Source organism: Salvelinus alpinus, chromosome 37 (genome assembly GCF_045679555.1).
Source record: "Salvelinus alpinus chromosome 37, SLU_Salpinus.1, whole genome shotgun sequence".
Classification (NCBI taxonomy): domain Eukaryota; kingdom Metazoa; phylum Chordata; class Actinopteri; order Salmoniformes; family Salmonidae; genus Salvelinus; species Salvelinus alpinus.
In genome coordinates this window covers 5,379,979-5,401,608 of record NC_092122.1, presented here as the reverse complement: position 1 = coordinate 5,401,608, position 21,630 = coordinate 5,379,979, and the positions used below count along the sequence as shown (strand labels likewise).

General features: G+C 41.8%; 2 protein-coding genes across 31 annotated transcripts in view; both read left to right on the top strand.

Annotated features, from left to right (window-relative positions):
* LOC139565977 (non-muscle caldesmon-like) overlaps positions 1 to 7,931 on the top strand; it is a 53,947-nt gene extending 46,016 nt beyond the window's left edge. For 12 of the 22 annotated variants that reach the window (XM_071386734.1, XM_071386722.1, XM_071386732.1 and 9 more), the window contains 4 exons: positions 1,094 to 1,195; positions 1,359 to 1,427; positions 4,634 to 4,670; positions 6,028 to 6,388. In XM_071386734.1, the coding sequence (XP_071242835.1) occupies positions 1,094 to 1,195; positions 1,359 to 1,427; positions 4,634 to 4,670; positions 6,028 to 6,047 (228 nt within the window). In that variant the 3' untranslated portion in view covers positions 6,048 to 6,388. Of the gene's footprint in view, positions 1 to 1,093; positions 1,196 to 1,358; positions 1,428 to 2,873; positions 2,940 to 4,633; positions 4,671 to 6,027 lie in introns of all 22 variants that reach the window. The other 10 variants (XR_011673027.1, XR_011673026.1, XR_011673025.1 and 7 more) reach the window with 7 other exon arrangements.
* Positions 7,932 to 13,553: 5,622 nt separating this feature from the next.
* On the top strand, positions 13,554 to 21,345 carry LOC139565846 (troponin T, cardiac muscle-like). 9 transcript variants are annotated; one of them, XM_071386460.1, is made up of 13 exons: positions 13,554 to 13,576; positions 14,764 to 14,802; positions 15,971 to 15,988; positions 16,342 to 16,359; positions 16,698 to 16,716; positions 16,819 to 16,882; positions 16,996 to 17,112; positions 17,538 to 17,615; positions 17,722 to 17,835; positions 17,966 to 18,078; positions 18,332 to 18,422; positions 19,492 to 19,529; positions 21,089 to 21,303. In XM_071386460.1, the coding sequence occupies exons 6-13, from the start codon at positions 16,826 to 16,828 to the stop codon at positions 21,126 to 21,128; spliced, it is 648 nt and encodes a 215-aa protein (XP_071242561.1). In that variant the 5' UTR covers positions 13,554 to 13,576; positions 14,764 to 14,802; positions 15,971 to 15,988; positions 16,342 to 16,359; positions 16,698 to 16,716; positions 16,819 to 16,825; the 3' UTR covers positions 21,129 to 21,303. The 9 variants fall into 9 exon arrangements, with proteins under 9 accessions (XP_071242561.1, XP_071242560.1, XP_071242554.1 ...); XM_071386459.1 differs by lacking the exon at positions 19,492 to 19,529 and adding an exon at positions 19,144 to 19,184; XM_071386454.1 differs by lacking the exon at positions 19,492 to 19,529 and adding an exon at positions 13,882 to 13,902 and having other exon boundaries at positions 13,567 to 13,576; positions 21,089 to 21,345.
* Positions 21,346 to 21,630: the final 285 nt, after the last annotated feature.

Here is a 21,630-nt window from a genome sequence, read left to right as displayed (position 1 = left end):
AGTCTTGAATGATGCAAAGGTCGTTGATTCTGCTCGCCACAAGTCTTTAGGCGGCAGGTAGCCTAGTGGTCAAGAGTGTCGGGCCAGTAACCAAAATGCCACTGGTCTGAATCCCTGAGCTGACTAGGTGAAAAATCTGTTGATGTTCCCTTGAAAAAGGAACTTAACCCTAATTGCTTCTGTAAGTCGCTCTGGATAAGAGTGTCTGCTAAAGGACTTAAATGTAGTGTCACACTGATGATAACGCCAGAGCTGACATTAACATAAATCACTAGTGTCCCGCTGGTGTGGGGGTATAAGTCTCAATGGAAAAGCTCGTATAGAGTACTCCATAAGGCTCTGATCAAAAATAGTGCATGGAATAAGGGTGCCATTTTGAATGCACTCCAGTCCCTTTTTCACTGTAGTCCACTCCTGGACTACATTTCAACTTCAGACCGTGCTTATTTTAAGACGCTCAGACTGCACCCAGACCTGTTTTCGAATAGGTGCACAGTGCGAGGGCAGCACTAGATATGAATGCAAACGTACATACAGTAGCCACTGCCATAACCACTGTAGGAGTCATAGGTCATGGCGGCGTAGTGATACACCATGTGGCCGCTAGAGGGCCGTTGCCGTGGTGACGTGGCGTTGAGAAGAAGTCGTGCAGAAGGTCAGGCCGTTGTGAGCGGTGTGGTGTGGCTGGTTATCCGGTCGGTAACGTGATACCTGCTGCCGACCTTTGATGTGTAGCTTTTTAAACCACTATGAACCCCTGTAGTTTTGCACGGACGTTAAAAGTGACTGTCACTTAAATAATTTACGTAAAAGACTTGATTGATGAATCATGATCGCTCTCCGATATAAATTCTGATATGGGTGACTGACTTGCTCTCTGGGAATGTTTGCTCTGGTCTGCCTCTCTGCCTGCTGACAAATGATGCCTTGAAATGACTGCAACATCTACGTGTCTCCCTCTTGTGGTTAAACGGAGCATAACAGAATTGCATTTCTGAAATCATATTTACTGTGACTGTCTTTCTTCTGTCTTCTTTCCTTTTAGAAGCTTCTTCCATTCTTCAATCTGACTGTTTCTCATTTCCTCTCCAAGCTCAGCACCTCTCTGCCTGGTAGTCCTTCTCTCAGTCTTCCTTTCTTCCTCCTGCTGGACTTCTCTTTCTGCCTCTTCTCATCCCTTTTCTCAGCACCTCAGGTATTGTAAAGTAATACAACCCAACTGTTGACGTATTTCTGTTTCCTCAACTCAAATACTGCAGCCATTGTTGGAATTGTGTGTCTTGAATATGAGTTGAAGAGGACTACTACACTGATGTACCTCCCCTCCCTTTTTCCACCCCTCCCGTCTCTCTCCGCAGGATCTGAAGCCAGGAGATGTGACTAACAAGAGAAGTCTGTGGGAAAACAAGGGATCCTCCCCAGCCAAGGTAACCTGGCCCACCTGAACTCTTCATAGTACACACACACAAACACTCTTAGAAAAAAAGGTGCTATCTAGAACCTAAAAGGGTTCTTCAGCTGTTCCCATAGGAGAACCATTTGAAGAACCCTTTTTAATTCCAGGTAGAACCTGTTTGGTTCCAGATAGAACCTTTTGGGGGTTTGGAAAGGGTTTTTCTATGGGGACAGCCGAAGAACCCTTTTGTACACTCACACACACACATGCATACATAAACACACATACATAAACACACATACCTGAGTTTAGACCATGGCTATTGCCATGAAGAATGTACACTGGACAAAAATATTAACGCAACATGTAAAGTGTCGGTCCCATGTTTCATGAGCTGAAATAAAACATCCCAGAAATGTTCCATAGCAACAAAAAGCGTATTTCTCTCAAATGTTATCTCCCAAATTTGTTTACATCGCTGCTAGCGAGCGTTTCTCCTTTGCCAAGGTAATCCATCCACTTGACAGATGTGGCATATCAAGAAGCTAATTAAACAGCATTATCATTTACACAGGTGCCCCTTGTGCTGGGGACAATAAAAGGCCACTAAAATGTTTTGTCACACAACACATTGCCACAGATGTCTCAAGTTTTGAGGGAGCATACATTTGGCATGCTGACTGCAGGAATGCCCACCAGAGCTGTTACCAGATAATTGAATGTTCATTTCTCTACCATAAGCCGCCTCCAATGTCATTTTAGAGAATTTGGCATTATGTCCAACTGGCCTCACAACCGCAGACCACGTGTATGGCATTGTGTGGGTGAGCGGTTTGCTGATGTCAACGTTGTGAACAGAGTGCCCCATGGGGGCGGTGGGGTTATGGTGAGGGCAGGCTTAAGCTACGGACGACTAACACAATTACATTTTATTGATGGCAATTTGAATGCACAGAAATACCGTGATGAGATCCTGAGGCCCTTTTAAAGTATTATTTAAAAGTATTTATTTAAATTGACTGATTTCCTCATATGAAGTGTAACTCAGTAAAATCTTTGAAATTCTTGCTTGTTGCGTTTATATTTTTGTTCAGTATCGTTAACAGATATGCAAAAACTTAGCAAAGATCCCAAAAATTACTGGAATTTGTACCATCATACTTTCTCACACAACTGTGTCCCAAATGGCACCCTACTTCCTACACAGAGCATATTTTTTTATTTTACTACAGCCCTATGGGCCTTGGTCTAAAGTAGTGCACTACATAGGGTGTAAGGTGCCAATTGGGACACAATACGGTATACTCTACAGTACATTCACATGATGTCACACAACAACAGTACACGTACAAGTTTACCTGGGGAATGTTTTGAGGCCCTGTACTATTCATCTGTTAGTTAATAATATCATATGATGTACATTTGCCAGCTAGGGGGATAACAACGGCTTGTTGCTTTGTCTTGTTTTTGTTTGAAGAGCTCTGAAGAAGAGCTCTCTTAGCTAGTTGACTTCACCGTTAACTAGTCTGGAAACCCTGGAGAGGTAAAGATGTTTTAAAGATGTCAACTTCACTGCACTGATATTATCACTGGACTGACCTGTCTACTACGATGTCAGGTCTTCTTCTCTTTTATTGGTAAAAATGGCCTGGTCCCAGATCTGTTTGTAGCAATGACCATAGGAGTTGGCAAGGCAGCACAAACAGATCTGAAACCAGCTGCACTGTAAATAGAAGTCACTGTTAAGGGCCATGTATTGTGCTATTGCTATTCTATGGGTAATTAGAGCCTCAAGTGCCTTTCACAAAATGGCTGTTCTATATTTTTTTCCTGACTCTCATTTCTATGCCCCTCTTGACACAGCAGCACCCATGCTTCCTGTATAGTCCTTTCTACTTTGCTCTATATTTCAAATTCATGTTGTTGTAGAAGTACACTTCATTTTACACATAATACATACACTTGGCCTTGCTAGCAGAACCAATCCTTGCTACTGTATGTGTGGGTCCTTTTAACCACATTCTGAACAGGCAATTGTAAGGACAGCTATCTCCAACCTCTACTGTGACCCTCATAATACAGGACCCCATGGCGCTCCAATGACCACAGTGTTGGCCACAACCCCACCATGTGGCCTCTGTTATTTACGAGGATGATATTTCACCGATAAAAGACACAATAATGATATTTATTTATGGAATGGCTCTAAATTTGGCCCCTGGAGCGGAGAGGCTTGTGAAATAGGCCTTGCTCTGCAGTCTCCCGATAGCTGAACACACAGACAGAGTATAGCAACCTGCCAGCAGTGCAGTCCAATCCTGTGGCGAGCCACATAGAGCTGGAGGGGCACTAGACTGCTGGTTAGTGCTGACGTAAACCAGGCGTGGAGCTGGGGATGGTAGGGGGCTGGCGGTTATGAGCTGTGTTATTAACTAACCACACATTGTGGTGATGTCAGGAGAGCTGTATGAGGGGATAGGGGACGTAGGGGCCTGATGGGCTTGAGATGAGTTCATGGAAGCGGGCGGGGTATTAGTGTTTGCATCCGGAATGGCTCTGGTCAAAAGTAGTGCACAATGTAGGGAATAGGATGCCATTTGCGACACAGACAGGACAGTGTTACCGCAGGGAACTGTGGGAGATGTCATCCACTAACCGCCACGACCAGGCTTTACTGGATAGGCTTAGTGTGGTTGTGTGTTTTTTGTAGATGCAGGATGTGAACCCTGTTCATGTTGTTTCCCAAATCCCCTGATTGGCTGGAATAATCTTCTTGGTTCAGGCAGGTAGCCTAGTGGTTAGGGCATTGGACTAGTAACTGAAAGGTTGCAAGATCGAATCACCGAGCTGACAAGGTAAAAATCTGTCGTTCTGCCCCTGAACAAGGCAGTTAACCCACTGTTCCTAGGCTGTCATTGTAAATAAGAATTTGTTCTTAGCTGACTTGCCTAGTTAAATAAATACAATTTTTTTTTAAATATGCACTCTCTCAAACCTCTTAAATGAAGTCCCTAAAAAGAATGGAAATCATACTCAAATTAACATCAACCCTTCCTTATTAATGTAGATCAATTTTCAAAGAGATCAATTTGGTCGAACCACAGCCTGAGATTTGAAAGATTCCAGTGCACACAGCATCTCTCAGGATATGGCAGCATTGACTAAATGGACTGTTGAAGTGACTGCTACCTCGGATGACTTTCTCTCTGACTTTTCTCTCCATCTATCTTCTCTCAGGTGACTGGTAGAGGGGAGAATAAATCTGTTGCCAATGGTGAGTCCATTCTGTTACCATAACCAACATAGTTTTAAGCCTTAGGCGGAGGTCAAAGTTGACATACTGTGTGTGTATCTGTGCCCATCTTGTTTGGGCCTATGCATGTCTTTGTATCTACAATAGTCATAAGTCTGCTCTACTGACAACACACACCCAGAGTCAGTGAGGTTAAAGGGGACTGCTCCATCTGAAAAAGGACAGGGAAAGGAGCCTGTTGTAATTTACGGACGACCATGTGGCCCAGCAGCACTCCCTCCCTTCCTTCCCCAGCTCCCATAACTCCTTCCCTATAACACCATCGCCCCTGGGACCTGGTGCCAGCTGTAAATCATCTCTGTTTGCTGTTTGGCTCTGGCAATGGCGTTTTCAGATGCCACTTTCGCATTGTGTTCTATTTCCAAAGTGGCCTGCCCACCACGACTCTTTTGTCCCAGTAGAGAGAACTGGCCTCCAGGGATGTCGGACGTGTCTGTGAAATGTGTCGTTTGTCCACCCCCCCCCCCATCCTCAACCCCCTGCATCACCCCTCCTTAACCCGACCTGGATTCTATTGTTGGGGTCGGGCCTTCCAGGCTGTGAACAAATTAACAGCTGTTGGGTTGACACACTACTAGCTCGGGTGGTGGAAGATTATCACGCCATACACCTCATTTAGTCAGGGGCTAGCAGAGGAGAGGCAAACTTAATGTAACAAGCTCACTTCACAGTTCAGGCGAGGTGTGGCTCCATATTTAGTGCATTCTGAAAATCTCGGCCCCAGATAACCTGTGTCTCTCTCTACTTTAATGCTGAATGTGTTAAAGTAGAGCGAGACGCTTGAAATGCCTACACACATCCGACGTTTCTCGACACACACACCTTGTATTCACTCCCCCTCTTTGTTGTCGCTGAGAGAAGGGCAAATGACAACATGGCAGGTGTCAGTTATATAAATGGGAGTGAAGACAGGTAGGCAGGCAGGGACCTCAGAGGCATCTGACACCACATCGAACAGCATGCAACAACCCCAGTCTCATGCAGAAAGGCCTGCTTGACTGTTTTTCCTGAGGGCTCTAGTCACACTGCAGACTTAACACCAGATCAAGATTACTACCAAGACAGAGGTCTCTTTAGCTAGCTACATTTGACTGACTGTGGGTAAAGGCATAATGGTTTTGTCCTTAGACGAGACATCCTACACCTCTTTCTAATAGATACAGTAGTTAAATAAAGGTTAAATAATAAATACTTTTTTATACAAAAAGTATGTGTGGGTAGGTAGATGGATGTGTGGGTCTAACCCATCTGAAATAGGTTAGAGTATTCACTTTTAGATTTTCACTGTAGCTCTGATAGACTTGTCTCTGTCCCTCAGCAGGTATGGGACACGAATGATACGAAGAGCTTCTTCTGAAGGCTGGTGGGGACCAAGACAATCCGAGACTCTTCCTTTTCTATGTGTATTATACCAAAAGAATATGACCACCACCCTGCGGGACCCCAAGGAATGAAGAGAAACAGGAGATTCTATTTAATAAGCACTGTACTGAAACGAATAGCCACCATCTCGTAACTACAGTGTAGTGCCTTTGCACAACGATTTACTATGATTTACTTTCGCAACAAACAAAAGAATATGCTGTGAAATTTGGATGTTTTATGATATGGTGATTTGTTTTATATGTTATAAGCAAAAACTTGCAGGAGAAAAAATAAATAATTGAGATTAGATTGTATTTCCCCATGCGCTCTTCAGTACATGTGTACTTTTGATATAGTAGAGAAATGTTTTTATATGAGGTTTCCAGTTCCACAATCATATCCGTGTTCCAAAGAGAGACATCTACCACCAATGCTCTGTCCATGTCGTCCATCTCACTTCTTTCGTATTTATATTTAAAGCAAAGCTTCACATATAGCTATTTTATTCATGTTCACCAGTTCAGGAGAGAGATTATAAGCACTCCGTAGATTTGGCTTATTTCACTTTTTTTGACTTACCAATAGTGCAACAATGGTCTGAGTTAATATGTTAGCACAGAAGTACATGTCGTTATGAATATTATATCTTCCATTACAGCTTTATACTCAAGATTTGTTTGGCTTTTGTACTCTAAAATTACACGACTACCAACCGACAAGAGGCAATGAAAGGCAGTGCAAAGCAACTAAAGGAAAGTTGTATATTAAGACGGCTATTATAACGTTTATTATCCTTGTTTCAATTTATTTATGTTTTTTTTTACGTGTTTTGTCATTGGCTGTTTTTTGTGGCTTTTGTACCTGCTGTTTGAATCTCTAATTCACTTTGTTAAACTTTCAAACAACCCATAATGCAGCAGGTGTACTTAAGAGTTACATCCTCATCCTAGAGACTCTCTGACCCGCAACATTCCACGCCACTAAGCACGCCACCGGGCTTATTCACGTACGTGCTCCAATGGCTTCTATTTAGGAGGTTAAGGACCTCAGCTTTGTCAGTGAGGTTGTCTGAATATAGCAGGCCAGATACACATTTATACACTGTGTCTGTACCCTGAGACGGCATCGGTTTTAAGCCATATGCCGCCTTGCCATTTAAGCCCAAATCTCACGTACTAACTATAGGACTCTGAAAGAAGGGAAAGTGCACATTTTAGATGTTGACAATGATAGAGGCTTGAGTCGGTCAACAGAAGACGGATTTTGACTCCGGACAACAATTGCGCTTGACGCTTGTTTTGAGTTTTCTTAAAGTTGCATTGTGGTATGTAAGATCGTGTTTCCAGCACAAATCCTTTACATCCAATGGTCTCAAGGCCTTGTTAATGCAGGCACCGAATAAACTGTACCTTACACTTTGCCAACTCATTATGACTTCAGCTGTTTCTTTTCTTTTTTTTTACCGTTTCATTATTGAGGTTCTATGTTTCACATTTCATTAATTCATTTTGCATGACATTTGTTAATATAGGTATTAAATAAAGGTTAGCAGGGGCATTGAAAGATTGTTCTGTGTAAACCTTGACAATCACATTCCATGACTCCTTAGAACGACAAGCAATGGAGTCTGACCAAAATATATAACATTATTTTACATGCCGTTATTTCATATTTTTGGTAATTTTTGCTTTTATTTCAAACACCCTCATTTATTGTGTAGAGTTAACTATGCAATGCACACTATCTACAGTTTCAGATCAAACATTGTGATGGTAGTGGGTAGTTTCTTACAGAATAAATGTTCTGAAATATTTGTACCGCTGACTCGACAACCGCAATAAAGAGATATAAATTGTTCCAGTTTGTCTAGTTTATTTTCTCTTTCTAACACTGAACTCACTATATCATTGGCTGCTTAGACAGTTTAACCTCTACCTATCTTGGAACTCGGAACCAAATTAATGTTAACGGTCTGTGTGAGTATGACATTACATGACTATAGCTCTATTAGATCAGCCGCGGTTAAGCCATTGTTCCTGCTTTAATGGTTGAGATATATACTAGGCTTCCTCTAGCTCCAACAATAGACTTCACTGCCCTAGCCAATCAGAGATAAGAGGTGGTGACATTGGTGGCAGGGCTGTATTATGTGAGCCTTAAGAGTCTCATTGAACTTGTCTTGTTACTGGATCTCAAAGAATAAGACCGGCCCAGCACTACTTTACCATCTCTCTTTCCCGTGGGGTTTGGAGGTAAGACTATTGGCTGTGACGGTAACACTTTACGGGGATGCATGCATGCATGAATGCCTGCTCTGAGGCTGGACCTCTGCTTCATAACCCTTGTCAATCCGGGCACTGGGGATGTGGAATAAGTGTTCTCTGGGCAAGAGGGACCATATCATATTTTTTTGCATTCACAAATGCTGAACTAATACATTTCAGGCACTGCCAGAGAGAAAAGTTTATGGATTCTGTTTCTTTCCATTTGTTTGATTTGCTTCTCATGGCCCAGACTGGACAGAGACAGACAGTCAGTGGGCGCTAAGCTAGTCCGCTGTAGGGGGGACTGGGTGTTAGCATGCTTTGGGCTTTGACTTAATGCTGAAAGCGGCACCCGCAACATTCCTGCCACTGTCAGACCATGTTATTCCAGCGATCGAGCCAGGATCCAATACTGACCACACACATTAAAGCAAAACACATTTAATTCCACAGGGAAACAAGTCTCATCGCCTGTGAATTCTCGGTGGATTTCAGTAAATACGTTTTGAGACAGCTCTTTAAACAGATGGTCTATATTCTACTTCACATCTCTCTTAGCTAGAGTTCTCTGTTGTATCCATTTGGGGGTCGGACTGGGACACTGGGTCCTCAACTGAATTGAAAGTCTGTTAAAGAAATACACTGTAGGCTAGCTACTTCAGTCCAAATGTATGTTATGCATAGGAGTGTGTCCCAAATACACTTCACATGAACTGGCATGTAAGGTCAGAGGGTGGGCACAGGAAGGGACCGAAAAGGGGTTATGGAAGGAGGGGGGGATGGGTGAGGTGAGGGGTAATGGTTTTCTAATCCAGGTCTCTAGGGTTGCTTCAGTTTTACTTTCATGGCAAATATGGTCAATGTTAAGATTGACTCCCATCTCCTCTGATAGATAGTTCCATAATGGGATCATCTTGGGAATGTAATGCATGTTGCTAAAAACTGTGGAGTTGATGGGTGCTGTATGTAAAGCTCTAGATGGCTGGCCAATCCCTGTTGTCCAAAATAAGCTGGCCTTGACTGGCATGTTATTCATTGATTTACTGTGTGTGTGTGAGTACAAGCATGTAGGCGCTCAATAAGCTCAGCCAACTTCATTGTCTGGAAGAGCACCTAACACCTGCTGATGAACTGTGCTTTATTATTGTTAAAAATAACCCCTCTGTATATCAACGGAGTGACACTAGTTTTATGATCTGACGATTGGTCTTTCGAACGGAAAGATGTCGTGTCTCAAATGATTCATCCACACAATAGCATTCTGACATTTGTTAGTTAAATATAGAACCACGTAACCTCGTGAATCTGTTCCTGTCTGTAAAGGTAATGATAACCTTCAGGTTGTCCGTAAAAATGCCCCGAATGTGGTATGACAAGGCCATCAGCTTGAAATAATAAGTTGGAGTTGAATTAAAGTGACCATACATATCTGGGAGATATCTGCTATTCCTTAGCACATGTGCAACGTGTTCACCTTCTGTTTCTAGAATAGAGTAAACACATTTATAGTGCACTGATTTACGATTGGGATGGCAGGGCAGTGGTTGTAAAAAATTAAATAAAAAAGTTGAATTTACTGTTATCTGTTTGCCTTAAACTGGAAATCTATAAATAAAGTATTGGAAAGTAACAGTGCGTTTTAGTGCCTGGTGCAAAAATGCTTAAATGTGGCCCTCAAAGTGTCCATTGCAGTCCCCGTCCCAGTGTAATGGTTAGTGTGTTATCCAGACAACAGGTTATCCTGACTATAGAGCAGAGAGGAGAGGCTATCCATGCCAAGAGGAAATGGCTGAGGATTAGTCTTGGAGCTGTTTAGAGCTGAGGGCCTCAGGGAAGCCAGTGCCAGTGGTGAAAGAACACCACATACACTACTGTTCAAAAGTTTGGGGTCACTTAGAAATGTACTTGTTTTTGAAAGAAAAGCTAATTTTTTGGTCTATTAAAATAACATAAAATTGATCAGAAATACAGTGTAGACATTGTTAATGTTGTAAATGACTATTGTAGCTGGAAACAGCTGATGTTTAATGGAATATCCACATAGGCGTACAGAGGCCCATTATCTGCAACCATCACTCCTGTGTTTCAATGGCACGTTGTGTTAGTTAATCCAAGTTGATCATTTTAAAAGGCTAATTGATCATTAGAAAACCCTTTGCAATTATGTTAGCACAGCTGAAAACTGTTGTCTTGATTAAAGAAACAATAAAACTGGCCTTCTTTAGACTAGTTGAGTATCTGGAGCATCAGCATTTGTGGGTTCGATTACAAGTACATTAGAGTGTCTAGTTTGAGAAACAGATGCCTCACAAGTCCTCAACTGGTAACTTCATTAAATGGTACTCGCAAAACACCAGTCTCAACGTCAACAGTGAAGAGGCAACTCCGAGATGCTGGCCTTCTAGGCAGAGTTCCTCTGTCCAGTGTCTGTGTTCTTTTGCCCGTCTTAATCTTTTCTTTTTATTGGCCAGTCTGAGATATGGCTTTTTCTTTGCAACTCTGTCTAGAAGGCCAGCATCCTGGAGTCGCCACTTTATTGTTGACGTTGAGGCTGCTGTTTTTCGGGTACTATTTAATGAAGCTGCCAGTTGAGGACTTGTGAGGCATCTGTTTCTCAAACTAGACACTAATGTACTTGCCCTCTTGCTCAGTTGTGCACCAGGGCCTCCCACTCCTCTTTCTATTCTGGTTAGAGACAGTTTGCGCTGTTCTGTGAAGGGAGTAGTACACAACGTTGTACGAGATCTTCAATTTCTTGGCAATTTCTAGCATGGAATAGCCTTCATTTCTCAGAACAAGAATAGACTGACGAGTTTCAGAAGAAAGGTCTTTGTTTCTGGCCATTTTGAGCCTGTAATCGAACCCACAAATGTTGATGCTCCAGATACTCAACTAGTCTAAAGAAGGCCAGTTTTATTGTTTCTTTAATCAGGACAACAGTTTTCAGCTGTGCTAACATAATTGCAAAAGGGTTTTCTAATGATCAATTAGCCTTTTAAAATGATCAACTTGGATTAGATAACACAACGTGCCATTGGAACACAGGTGTGATGGTTGTTGATAATGGGCCTCTGTACGCTTATCTAGATATTCCAGAAAAAAATCTGCAGTTTCCAGCTACAATAGTCATTTACAACATTAACAATGTCTACACTGTATTTCTGATCAATTTGATGTTATTTTAATGGACAAATAATGTGCTTTTCTTTCAAAAACAAGGACATTTCTAAGTGACCCCAAACTTTTGAACGGTAGTATACATGTACATAGACTCAACTCAAACACATCCGATATTACTGTACTGTGTATCTCTATTTGCCACAGATGAAAAGTGTTACTAGGCCTGAGTGCGTTTAAAATGGTCCCTATTCCTTATCTAGTGCACTAGAGCCCTGGTTAAAAGTAGTGCACTATATCAGGAATAGGGTGCCATTTTAGACCCAGCTTTGTGTGGGGAGAAAAGATTCAAAGGGTTCAGTCTTTATCAAGTATTTCTTCAACCCATCCATGCCCCTGTCATTTCACCACTATATTCCTTCTCCCCGTGCTTATTTGTGTGAAACAGAAAACATCAGTAGTCTTGTCTCTCATGTCCAGGTAATCCGATCTGAACATGGCAGATGAAGAAAATGAGTAAGTGTACCCTATTAATCTTTGTCATCTCAGAAACTATAGAAACGATAGCTTACACTACAGTGTATTTAGTCATGAAAATGTTATTCAAAACAATGTCTTCCAACAAAATGTCTCATGTTTTTTGTTTGTCTTCTTTTCAGGGAGGAAGGTACAGCAAGACTTTGAGAATTTCTTCTTACTTTTTGACTAAACAAAATGTGCTTCAAGCCACTATACGCTGAGTGTACAAAACATTAGGAACACCTGCTCTTTCCATGACACAGACCGACCAGGTGAATCCAGGTGAAAGCTATGATCCCTTATTGATGTTCCCTATTAAATCCACTTCAATCAGTGTAGATGAAGGGGGGGGAGACAGGTTGAAGAAGGATTTTTAAGCCTTGAGACAATTGAGAGATGGATTGTGTGTGTGCAATTCACAGGGTGAATGGGCAAGACTAAAGATTTTGATACGGGGTATGGTAGTAGCTGCCAGGCGCACTGGTTTGAGAATGTCAAGAACTGCAACGCTGCAGTGTTTTTCACGCTCAACAGTTTCCCGTGTGTATCAAAAATGGTCCACCATCCAAAGGACATCCAGCCAACTTGACACAACTGTGGAAAGCATCCCTGTGGAACGCTTACGACACCTTGTAGAGTCCCGACAAATTGACGCTGTTCTGAGGGGAAAAGGGGGTACAACTCAATATTAGGAAGGTGTTCCTAATGTTTTGTACACTCAAATACACATATAATGCTAAGATTGACTATATTAGCTATATTGCTGAGCTGACTTCACCTATGTCTGCGCAGTCGCAGAAACCACCACAGAGGAAGGTAAAAGCTTCGCATGGCTTCGTGCGTTACTTAGACGTTGTTTGATTGTGTGCAAGATAGATATACTGTAGCAAGTCTATTGTGCTTCTTGTGTCATTGTCAAAGCCTGTCATAGGCCATTCATTACTGTTCACACTAAAATTCTCCATGAATTTCTAAAAAGCATGCTTCGTGTACCTGATCAAAATATACCTTAAATTAGATCCTTTTTAATGTGAAATTTAAAATGCTATGTCTACGTTTGTCTGTCGAGATAAACATGTGGAATTTGCATATCATTTGTATACTGATTTCCTACCCTTCTGTCTTTGTGGTGTATGCTTACATGGATATCCAAGATGTATGAGACTTATACCCTTTTCATGCGTCCATCTCCATATTCCATCCAATAGCTAGACAGTGTTGTTCACTCCAGAATGGTTTTCAATGTTCTGACAAAGGTTGCATGAAATGTGTGTATGTACTGTATGGAAATCATACTGATACTGAATCAGATTTAAACAATTTGATCCAATCTGATCATTAGGTATGAAAATGAGTTTCTTACCAGTTTGACGGTGTAATAAACAGTTTGCCTTGATCTTATCGTATAAGTGGCCCTGACTACAGATTTAGGATCAGATCACCCAACCACAATTCTAAACCACAATCAATATTATCCTTAAAAAATATCTGACCCTAGGTCAGTGGTTAGGGCCAACTTCTACCAACTCATTGCTTTATATAGAACCACTAATCAATCTTCTGTCCACTCATCAGTCGAGGTTGAAGTCCCAGCAGAGGAAGGTAAAGCGTCCCATGTGCTGTGAACTGCATGGAAACAGATCTATAAATGATAGTATTATCAAGATGTGCATATTGTACAGCTAGAGATGCAGTTTTCTTCAGGGTTGAAATACTCTATATTCCTAGGTCATACATACTAGTTTCATAAAATGCATTGTAACATTTTGGCTCTAGTCACTGGTACCTTCATTTCAGATAGTGTACGGTATTCCTACAGTTAGTGCTGCATGAATGATTTTGGCTGTATTAATGATGAGCAAAACGATGTGCTTTATTCATACATATTTCTGATGTCCTTACAATAGAGGCTGCTCCTGCAGAGGAAGGTCATGATTTTCAATGTTTCATATGTAGAGATTCTGCATGCTAATACTAATATACAAAATACTACATTTTACATTTAGAAACATTTAGAAAAATGTTTTGGTATGTGCACGGTGGTTTTGTAGTCAATCAAGTCGAGAGCAGTTGTCTAGCGGATATACTGTACATAATATCTCTCCTCACGGAGCTGCAAAATAATATTTGCTTCCTAATCAGAGCACAGACTGTATTTCTCTCTGCCTTATTGTCTCTGCCTTAGCATAACAGTGGCTGACACTAAACAATCCTATGCTTTTAGCTGTAACAGAACCTGCCCCAGAACCTGTAGAAGGTAAAGCTTTTCTTGGCTATTATTATTATTATTATTATCGGCTTGCTACCAAAAAAGTCATAATCTTTATCAAAGGTGTAGTTAAGTGATTTATCTGCAGTATATCTAAATATGTAAAATTGCTGAACTATCCCGTTTTCAAGTTATTTGCTTCACTCATTGCAAATTCACTAATCAACGACATGACTTTACCACAGAACCTGCCTCTGCAGTCGTAGCTAAACGCTGTCATGGCTTGATATGCTTCTTGCTTTTGCACATGATTATTATTATTATTGAATAATAATAATAATTGATCCACTTGCTAATCCTTCCCTACCGTTACCATAGAGACCACACTAGACGTAGAACCAGGTGATGCTTTCTTGCTTTTCACATTAAATGTCACTGCTGCATGTTAGGATGCGCCCTAGCTACGGCATCATGATTCTACTTTTCTTGTCAGTCTTGCCAGAGATAAGTGTTTAGAGTAAAAGTCTGTCTTGTTTGCTTCAAGCTTTATTCACATACTAATGTTGTATCTTCACTATAGAACCAGAACCAGAGCCAGAACCAGAGCCAGAAGTAGAAGGTAAAGGCCATTTTTGCTTTACCACCTTTAGTTTCTAGTATATATGTATATTTGTGCTAATAGTACACATTCATTAATGCCAGTGAAGTAATCTAAGACACATGAGCAATCGGAATTATATTAATGTAGCATACAGTATAAACGTATTTTCACAACACTGACTGAGTTATTTTTATTATTATATATATTATAATATATATTATTGTTCTTGACCTCATATTTTTACACTCAACTGATCCACTCCTCGTTCTCTTCACCTCTACATTACGAAGTTTTCCCCGGCATGAATTATACTGTAGCCTTCTATCTGCAATAGTAACATAATATATTAACTAGGCACAACAGCAGCATGCAGCTAATCTGGCCCACAGGTGCTGTCAAAGCCGCGACAAAATATTTTTGCACATTCATTTTCGTAATTATTTGCTTCATTGATTCATTAATGTGTCCTTGCAACAGTGCCCCTGTTGTAGTAGGTAAAGCTTTTCTTGGCTTCATCTTACAAATATGTACAGTACATCATCTCCTATTCTATTATTCGCTTCATGCTTTCCTATCTTTGCTAATCAGTCGCTTTTATAACAGAGCCGCCCCCCGCAGTAGTAGAAGGTAAAACTTTTCTTGGCTTCAAATTCACTTAGTTTGAGCTGCATTTGATATCCCAGATGTATGCATGTTATAAGCTGTATTATAAACTGGGTGGTTCCGAGCCCTGAATGCTGATTGGCTAACAGCCATGGTATATCAGACCGTATACCACGGATATGACAAAACTTTTATTTTTACTGCTCTAATTATGTTGGTAACCAGTTTATAATAGCAATAAGGCACCTCGGGGGTTTGTGGAATATTGCCAATATACCACGGCTAAGGGCTGTGTCCAGGCACAGAACAGTCCTTAGCTGTGGTATATTGGCAATATACCACACCCCCTCGACCCTTATTGCTTAAATAGCACACCTTTCACTGGTACCATTTGGGCCACTTTAGCATACCCAGCTAACAAACGTATCATATTGATAACCCCCATTACTGATTCATATGTACTGATTCAATATCAATAGACCTTTACAGCATGTGTTTTTACAACGTCATATTCTCACACTCCACTGATCCACATTTCAGTCTGTCGACTACTAAACGAATCCTTCTCATGTCCCTCACATAGAAACGCCTGCAGAAGAAGGTACCTGTTATACGTTGTTGTCTTGTACAGAATGCATGAAGTGTAGACCTATAACTATAGACTGTGACGGTCTGCTGTGAATGTTCTTTTGTATTCCTTAGTATCTAATACTTTGTGTTTCATACCATTCCGCTGCCTGTCAGAATATTGAGCCATCACTGTGTGATAATGCATTGGTTTTGGTTGCATAATACACACTTTCATACAGTAGGTTTCAATAGATAAGGCCTATCACTGAAATATCCTGCCGTAATAATCCAATTTGTTACCATAGAGTACTGTAAATGTGTGAATATTCTGTTGAAAGCTCTGTGTGTAATCATCCCTTCTTTTTCTATGTTTTTCACCAACAGCCGGTGGAGAGACTCAAGGTGAGTGTTGTCTAGTTCTTTGTAACTATAGTTCCAGGTCTAGTCTTGTTCTATGTAACTAGTTCTAGGTCTAGTCTTGTTCTATGTAACTAGTTCTAGGTCTAGTCTTGTTCTATGTAACTAGTTCTAGGTCTAGTATTTTGAAACATTTTCAAAGCTATTTATGTTATAAAATACTTTTCAAACCTTTGGTTAAGAGACATTTCAAAACATTTAGATTTTACTAATCAGATTTATATTGATTTTGATCACTTCTTATTTCTACTTTGAATGAATTATAATTTAATATAATATATAATATAATGTAATATAATAGCCTTTTCTGTTGTGACTTACAGATTCCAAAGCCAAACCAAAGTAAGTGTTTGATTCTATTTCGGCCAACAACTTTCTCTGTGTCACTGAATCAAAGTAATTGAATGGAGAGTATTTGATGGAATCATCTCTAATGTTTTTCAGAAGTTTTATGCCAAATGTTGCCCCTCCAAAGCTACCAGAGGGAGATGGTAAAGTCGATTTTGACGTGAGTGATGCAATCCTACCAGCTAGATTATCTGAATATAGCAATAAGAGTGCCACACTCACTAATTCACTAATTACTCTGTGTGTGTGTGTGTGTGTGTGTGTGTTTTACAGGACCTGCACAGGAAGCGTCAAGAGAAGGACATGGCTGAGCTGACCTCTCTGATTGAGTCTCACTTTGTCCAGAGGAAGAAAGATGAAGATGAGCTCATCAGTCTCGTCAACAGGATCGTAAGTCCTCTACTGTAGCACTGCTGGAGCTCACACACACACACACACACTGCTGGGACACTACATGGGCGTGTTGGTGAACTGCACACGTAATGAGTGACATTGCAAGCCTGACGTTCTGGCTGGCTCCCATAGCTTAAGCCCAGGCTCAGTGTGCCAACATAGTCTTGAGGTACACAGATGAATCAAGTTGAATACCTTATCTGTGTGTGTGTGTGTGTGTGTGTGTGTGTGTGTGTGTGTGTGTGTGTGTGTGTGTGTGTGTGTGTGTGTGTGTGTGTGTGTGTGTGTGTGTGTGTGTGTGTGTGTGTGTGTGTGTGTGTGTGTGTGTGTGTGTGTGTGTGCGTGCGTGCGTGCGTGCGTGCGTGCGTGCGTGCGTGCGTGCGTGCGTGCGTGCGTGCGTGCGTGCGTGCGTGCGTGCGTAGGAGAAGCGTCGTACCGAGAGGGCAGAGCAGCAGAGGATTCGCACTGAGCAAGAGAAAGAGAGGCAGGCCCGTCTAGCCGTGAGTCTCTCATTGTGTAATGTTTCAATTGTGATGTCAAGGCCAACTGCGGCCCAAGCTGTTTTCTCCTCTTCTTTAACCTTCTGTTGCTCACTCCCCGACGCAGGAAGAGAAAGAGAGGAGGGAGCAAGATGAACAGCGCAGGAAGCACGATGATGACGCCAAGAAGAAGAAGGCCCTCACTACCATGACTCACACATACGGTGGCATCCAACAGAAGGTCAGCGCTAGCTCCACACTCACTCGCTCTCGCTCATGATCACAACATTCGCATCAGATTTGCTGCCCCCTCATGGTTATCTTGACACTTACGTGCCCTCTCGCTGTGCTGCGGGGATGTCCATCCACAGCAAGAGGGCAAGAAGGGAGCCAAGAAGCAGACTGAGAGAGAAAAGAAGAAGAAGATCCTGGCTGACAGAAGGAAGGCTCTGATCATCGACCATCTCAACGAGGACAAACTCAAGTATGATGTGTTTAATTACCCCGAAATACTCACGGGTCTCAAATGGCACCCGGGCTCTGGTCAAAAGTTATGCACTTTTCAGGGAATAGGGTGTCATTTGGGACACATGTTGAAAGCTCTATTTCATTGTTGAAATTGTCTACTGTACATAAATACACATGGTTGCTTAGAAAGTCTCCTGTGAAGGAGAGACCAAAAGTAGAACCGCATGCGCTGACTGAACACTGGCTTCCCATTGGTTGTCGTCCTGCAGGGAGAAGGCCAATGAGATGTGGCAGTGGATGATGGAGTTGGAGGCGGAGAAGTTCGACCTCGGCGAGAAACTGAAGAAGCAGAAATACGACGTAAGGGTTCTCACTCAGGTCCAAGCTAGGGTGATAAAACCCGTGGCTGTACTGTGCATTGTGATCCACAGGGTAAAAACAAGATCACTGGTCGTGCCAATGACATGACAGCATAGTATGGTGATGATTGCAAGATTGTGATGTTTTACTTCAAATGGATCTGGGTCTTTTTCATGTGTCCTGACCTCCATATCATCTCCTCTGACCTCTTTATCATCTCCTCTGTCATCCAATGACTGCATACCACAGGAGGCTGGTGAGGGGAGGACTGTTCATAATAAATAATGGGAGTGAAACGAGAATAAATGTATTTACTACAACTGTGATAGGGTTGTCTCACCTATCTTAAAATTAATGCACTAACTGTGTACGTCTCTCTGGATAAGAGGGTCTGCTAAATGACTAAAATGTTCATGTAAAATGAATGGTATCAAACACATGGAAACCACGTGTTTGATACCATTCCATTTATTCCGTTTCAGCCATTTCTATGTGCCAGTCCTCCCCAATGAAGGTGCCACCAGCCGCCTGTCCCTTAACATGCTGTAAATGGAGTCCATTTCACTGAGAGTAACTTACACTCATGAAATACAAAGCAGTTTAAATATATACATGCTTAACAAGCCACATCCCCTACTCTGAAACTGGTAGTGTTAATCCTACTGCCTAAGAGGACACCCTACGAGGGGCGTAGCTGTCTAAAACTCTGACTTGCTTCCAGATGAATGTTCTCCAGACCCGAATCAATGAGCAACAGAAGTTGTGAGTAATCGGCTGTGGGGGCGTCAACCTCATTGTTGTGTAGTCTGCTGTCAGTCGTTGTTGTCAGAGTGAGCGTTTTTTATTTTACACTCGGGGCTCAGGGAAGCTCAACCCGGGCGACCGGGTCAGGTCAGGTGGTGGACCACAGGTGAATGCTTTCGACCACAGGTGAACCACACACTCCTCAGACAGGTGGTGGTGCAGCCAGGCCGTGGCTCCAAACTGCAGGATCCCAGGTTTCCCTACAGGTGTCAGTCAGTGTGTTGTCTCAGTGCTTAGGCAGCCTCCACTGTGTGTCCCTTCACAGATCAATCAGCTTCTGGCCCGTGTCCAGGACCACCAGAGGTAAGTACCCAGAGCCACACTGGTCAGTTTCTCCTCTATTTAAAAGAGCCTGGGGGGCCCAAACCAACCAAGCAATTATAATGAATGCTACTCATTAAAAAAAAAAAAAACATGAAATAAAGCCCAGTGTTGGAGTACTATCAAGACATTCAGGGGTGTCTCAAAAGTCTAAAGTGGCTTCCTCTCTTCGTCTCCTCTCCTTAATCTGTATTGATCTGAAGACACAGGATATGTGAAAGCAACCTTTCCAGCTTTTTTTTTTCATCAGTGCCGATGAAGGAAAGGAGACACGGTGAAGGAGCTACTTTAGACTATTGAGATACACCCATTGTCCCTCCTCACCCATTCACTGTTCACGGTCATAACCCCAAGGCCTTTTAAAGTCACATGATCCTGCTTGAAGAGAACTAGCTGGGCGCATATGATTCAACCTGGGAGAAAACATTAGGATCGTAGTGCTGCATCCTAATTTGACCAGTCTTTAGAGTGGCTCCTTCCATTCCATCCATCCCTCTCCATTCATCTATAATAGACCCCAATAGTCTGGGAAGATCGTGATCCTAATCAACAGCCTACTATTGGCCCCAGAACATTGTGTCATCATCAAAACTGACAGTATATTATAGTCTTTGTAGGTTAAGGAACTTAGTTAAGTCGTATGTATTGCAGTGCATACAATATGTACTGTAATTCCTCCAAAAAATGCTGTAAGTAAAAGTAAAGGACAGAATCCAAGATGTCTGGGTTGACTCCTGTCCACTATCTGAAGTCTCACTGTTTTCTGATGGTAAGTTGAATTTTACATACAGGTATTGCCTGGCTATAGTTTTTAATTAACTCATATGTCAGACTTTAGGAATGATAGATTGATAGCCTATGATAAATTATACATTTAAATTGTGCATTATGGGTGAAATTCTAACTTCCAATTCAGTCAAACGTTCACTCAGTCATGCATTGATGTCAATGGGAAACTACGAGAAAATAAAAGCTAGGATTTGGCCCTAAGAGAACATCACGGTAAGACCGCTGAAGATAGGACACGATCGCCATGTCATTCATTCATTCATCCTCGTCCTTCACTAACCCCCGGTCCTGTTTTGTGAAAGTTCTGTGTTCCCTTTCATCCTGTGACGCATGCCAACTCTCACAGAACTGTCTCTGTTTCCATTCCCATCGCCCCTCTCCCCGCTTTCATGCATCAGTCTATCTATCTCTGACTCATTCTTTCAAAACTCTACTCTCTCTCTGGTCCTGTAATCATCATAGAAAATGTTGAGGATAGATATGCTGAAGATGTTGCTGGTAGAACCTTTGAATGGCCACCATATACATATCCTCAATATTAAAAATATTTTGTTTGTCATATGTATTCACTACATTAGCATAATGATCACTTTTAGTATTCCTTTTAGCTCAAAGTGGAGCTTATTTCAGCTCTTAGTATAACCACATGTTTTGTTCCTAAGTACAATCGATATAATAGCGACACCTACTGGCCAGATTGTAACTGTTTCTGAGGTGTTTGACTGGTCCGTCTACTCTGCGTGGTTTCACAGTGCCAAGGGCAGAGGCAAGGCCAAGGCGGTCCGGAGGTAATGAGACCTGGCAGGATGAAGTCTCCAGGACCGAGACGCCAGACGATGATGGGGGATTGTTTTGTTGTTCTCCTTGTTATCAGTGCACATGCAAATTACTATGGAAATGTGCTGTTGTCACGGTCACTGTTTGCTGTGGATGAGGCTAGAAACAATAAAAATATGTTTGCTTTTGATTGTGTCTGATTTAATATCAAAGAAAAATAATAAAAAGTTGGAGGCCGAAAAAAATGTACAAGACTCGTGCTACCCATATGAAAATGCACGGATGACTCCTGCAAGTCGCTTTGGATAAAAGCGTCCGTCAATTTGTATATATTATTATTATATAATGTACAATACTGTGGCTCCAGTAGCGCTAAAGCTTTTGTCTCAATTCCCTGAGGTCGTGAATTCAAATCTAGCTTCCTTCTCTCCCTCCACCTCCAGCTGATAACTTAACATAACGTAAAGCGTTTCGAGCATCTGGGAAAAGCGTTATATAAATCCAATCAATTATTATT

Bases quoted from the DNA above. Each gene is read 5' to 3' on its own strand.
- LOC139565846 (XM_071386457.1), top strand. From the start codon at position 16,826: ATGCCAAATGTTGCCCCTCCAAAGCTACCAGAGGGAGATGGTAAAGTC. The intron at 16,883-16,995 runs GTGAGTGATGCA...TGTGTTTTACAG, and splicing joins ATGGTAAAGTCGATTTTGAC to GACCTGCACAGGAAGCGTCA. The intron at 18,423-21,088 runs GTAAGGGTTCTC...GTGGTTTCACAG, and splicing joins TGAAGAAGCAGAAATACGAC to TGCCAAGGGCAGAGGCAAGG.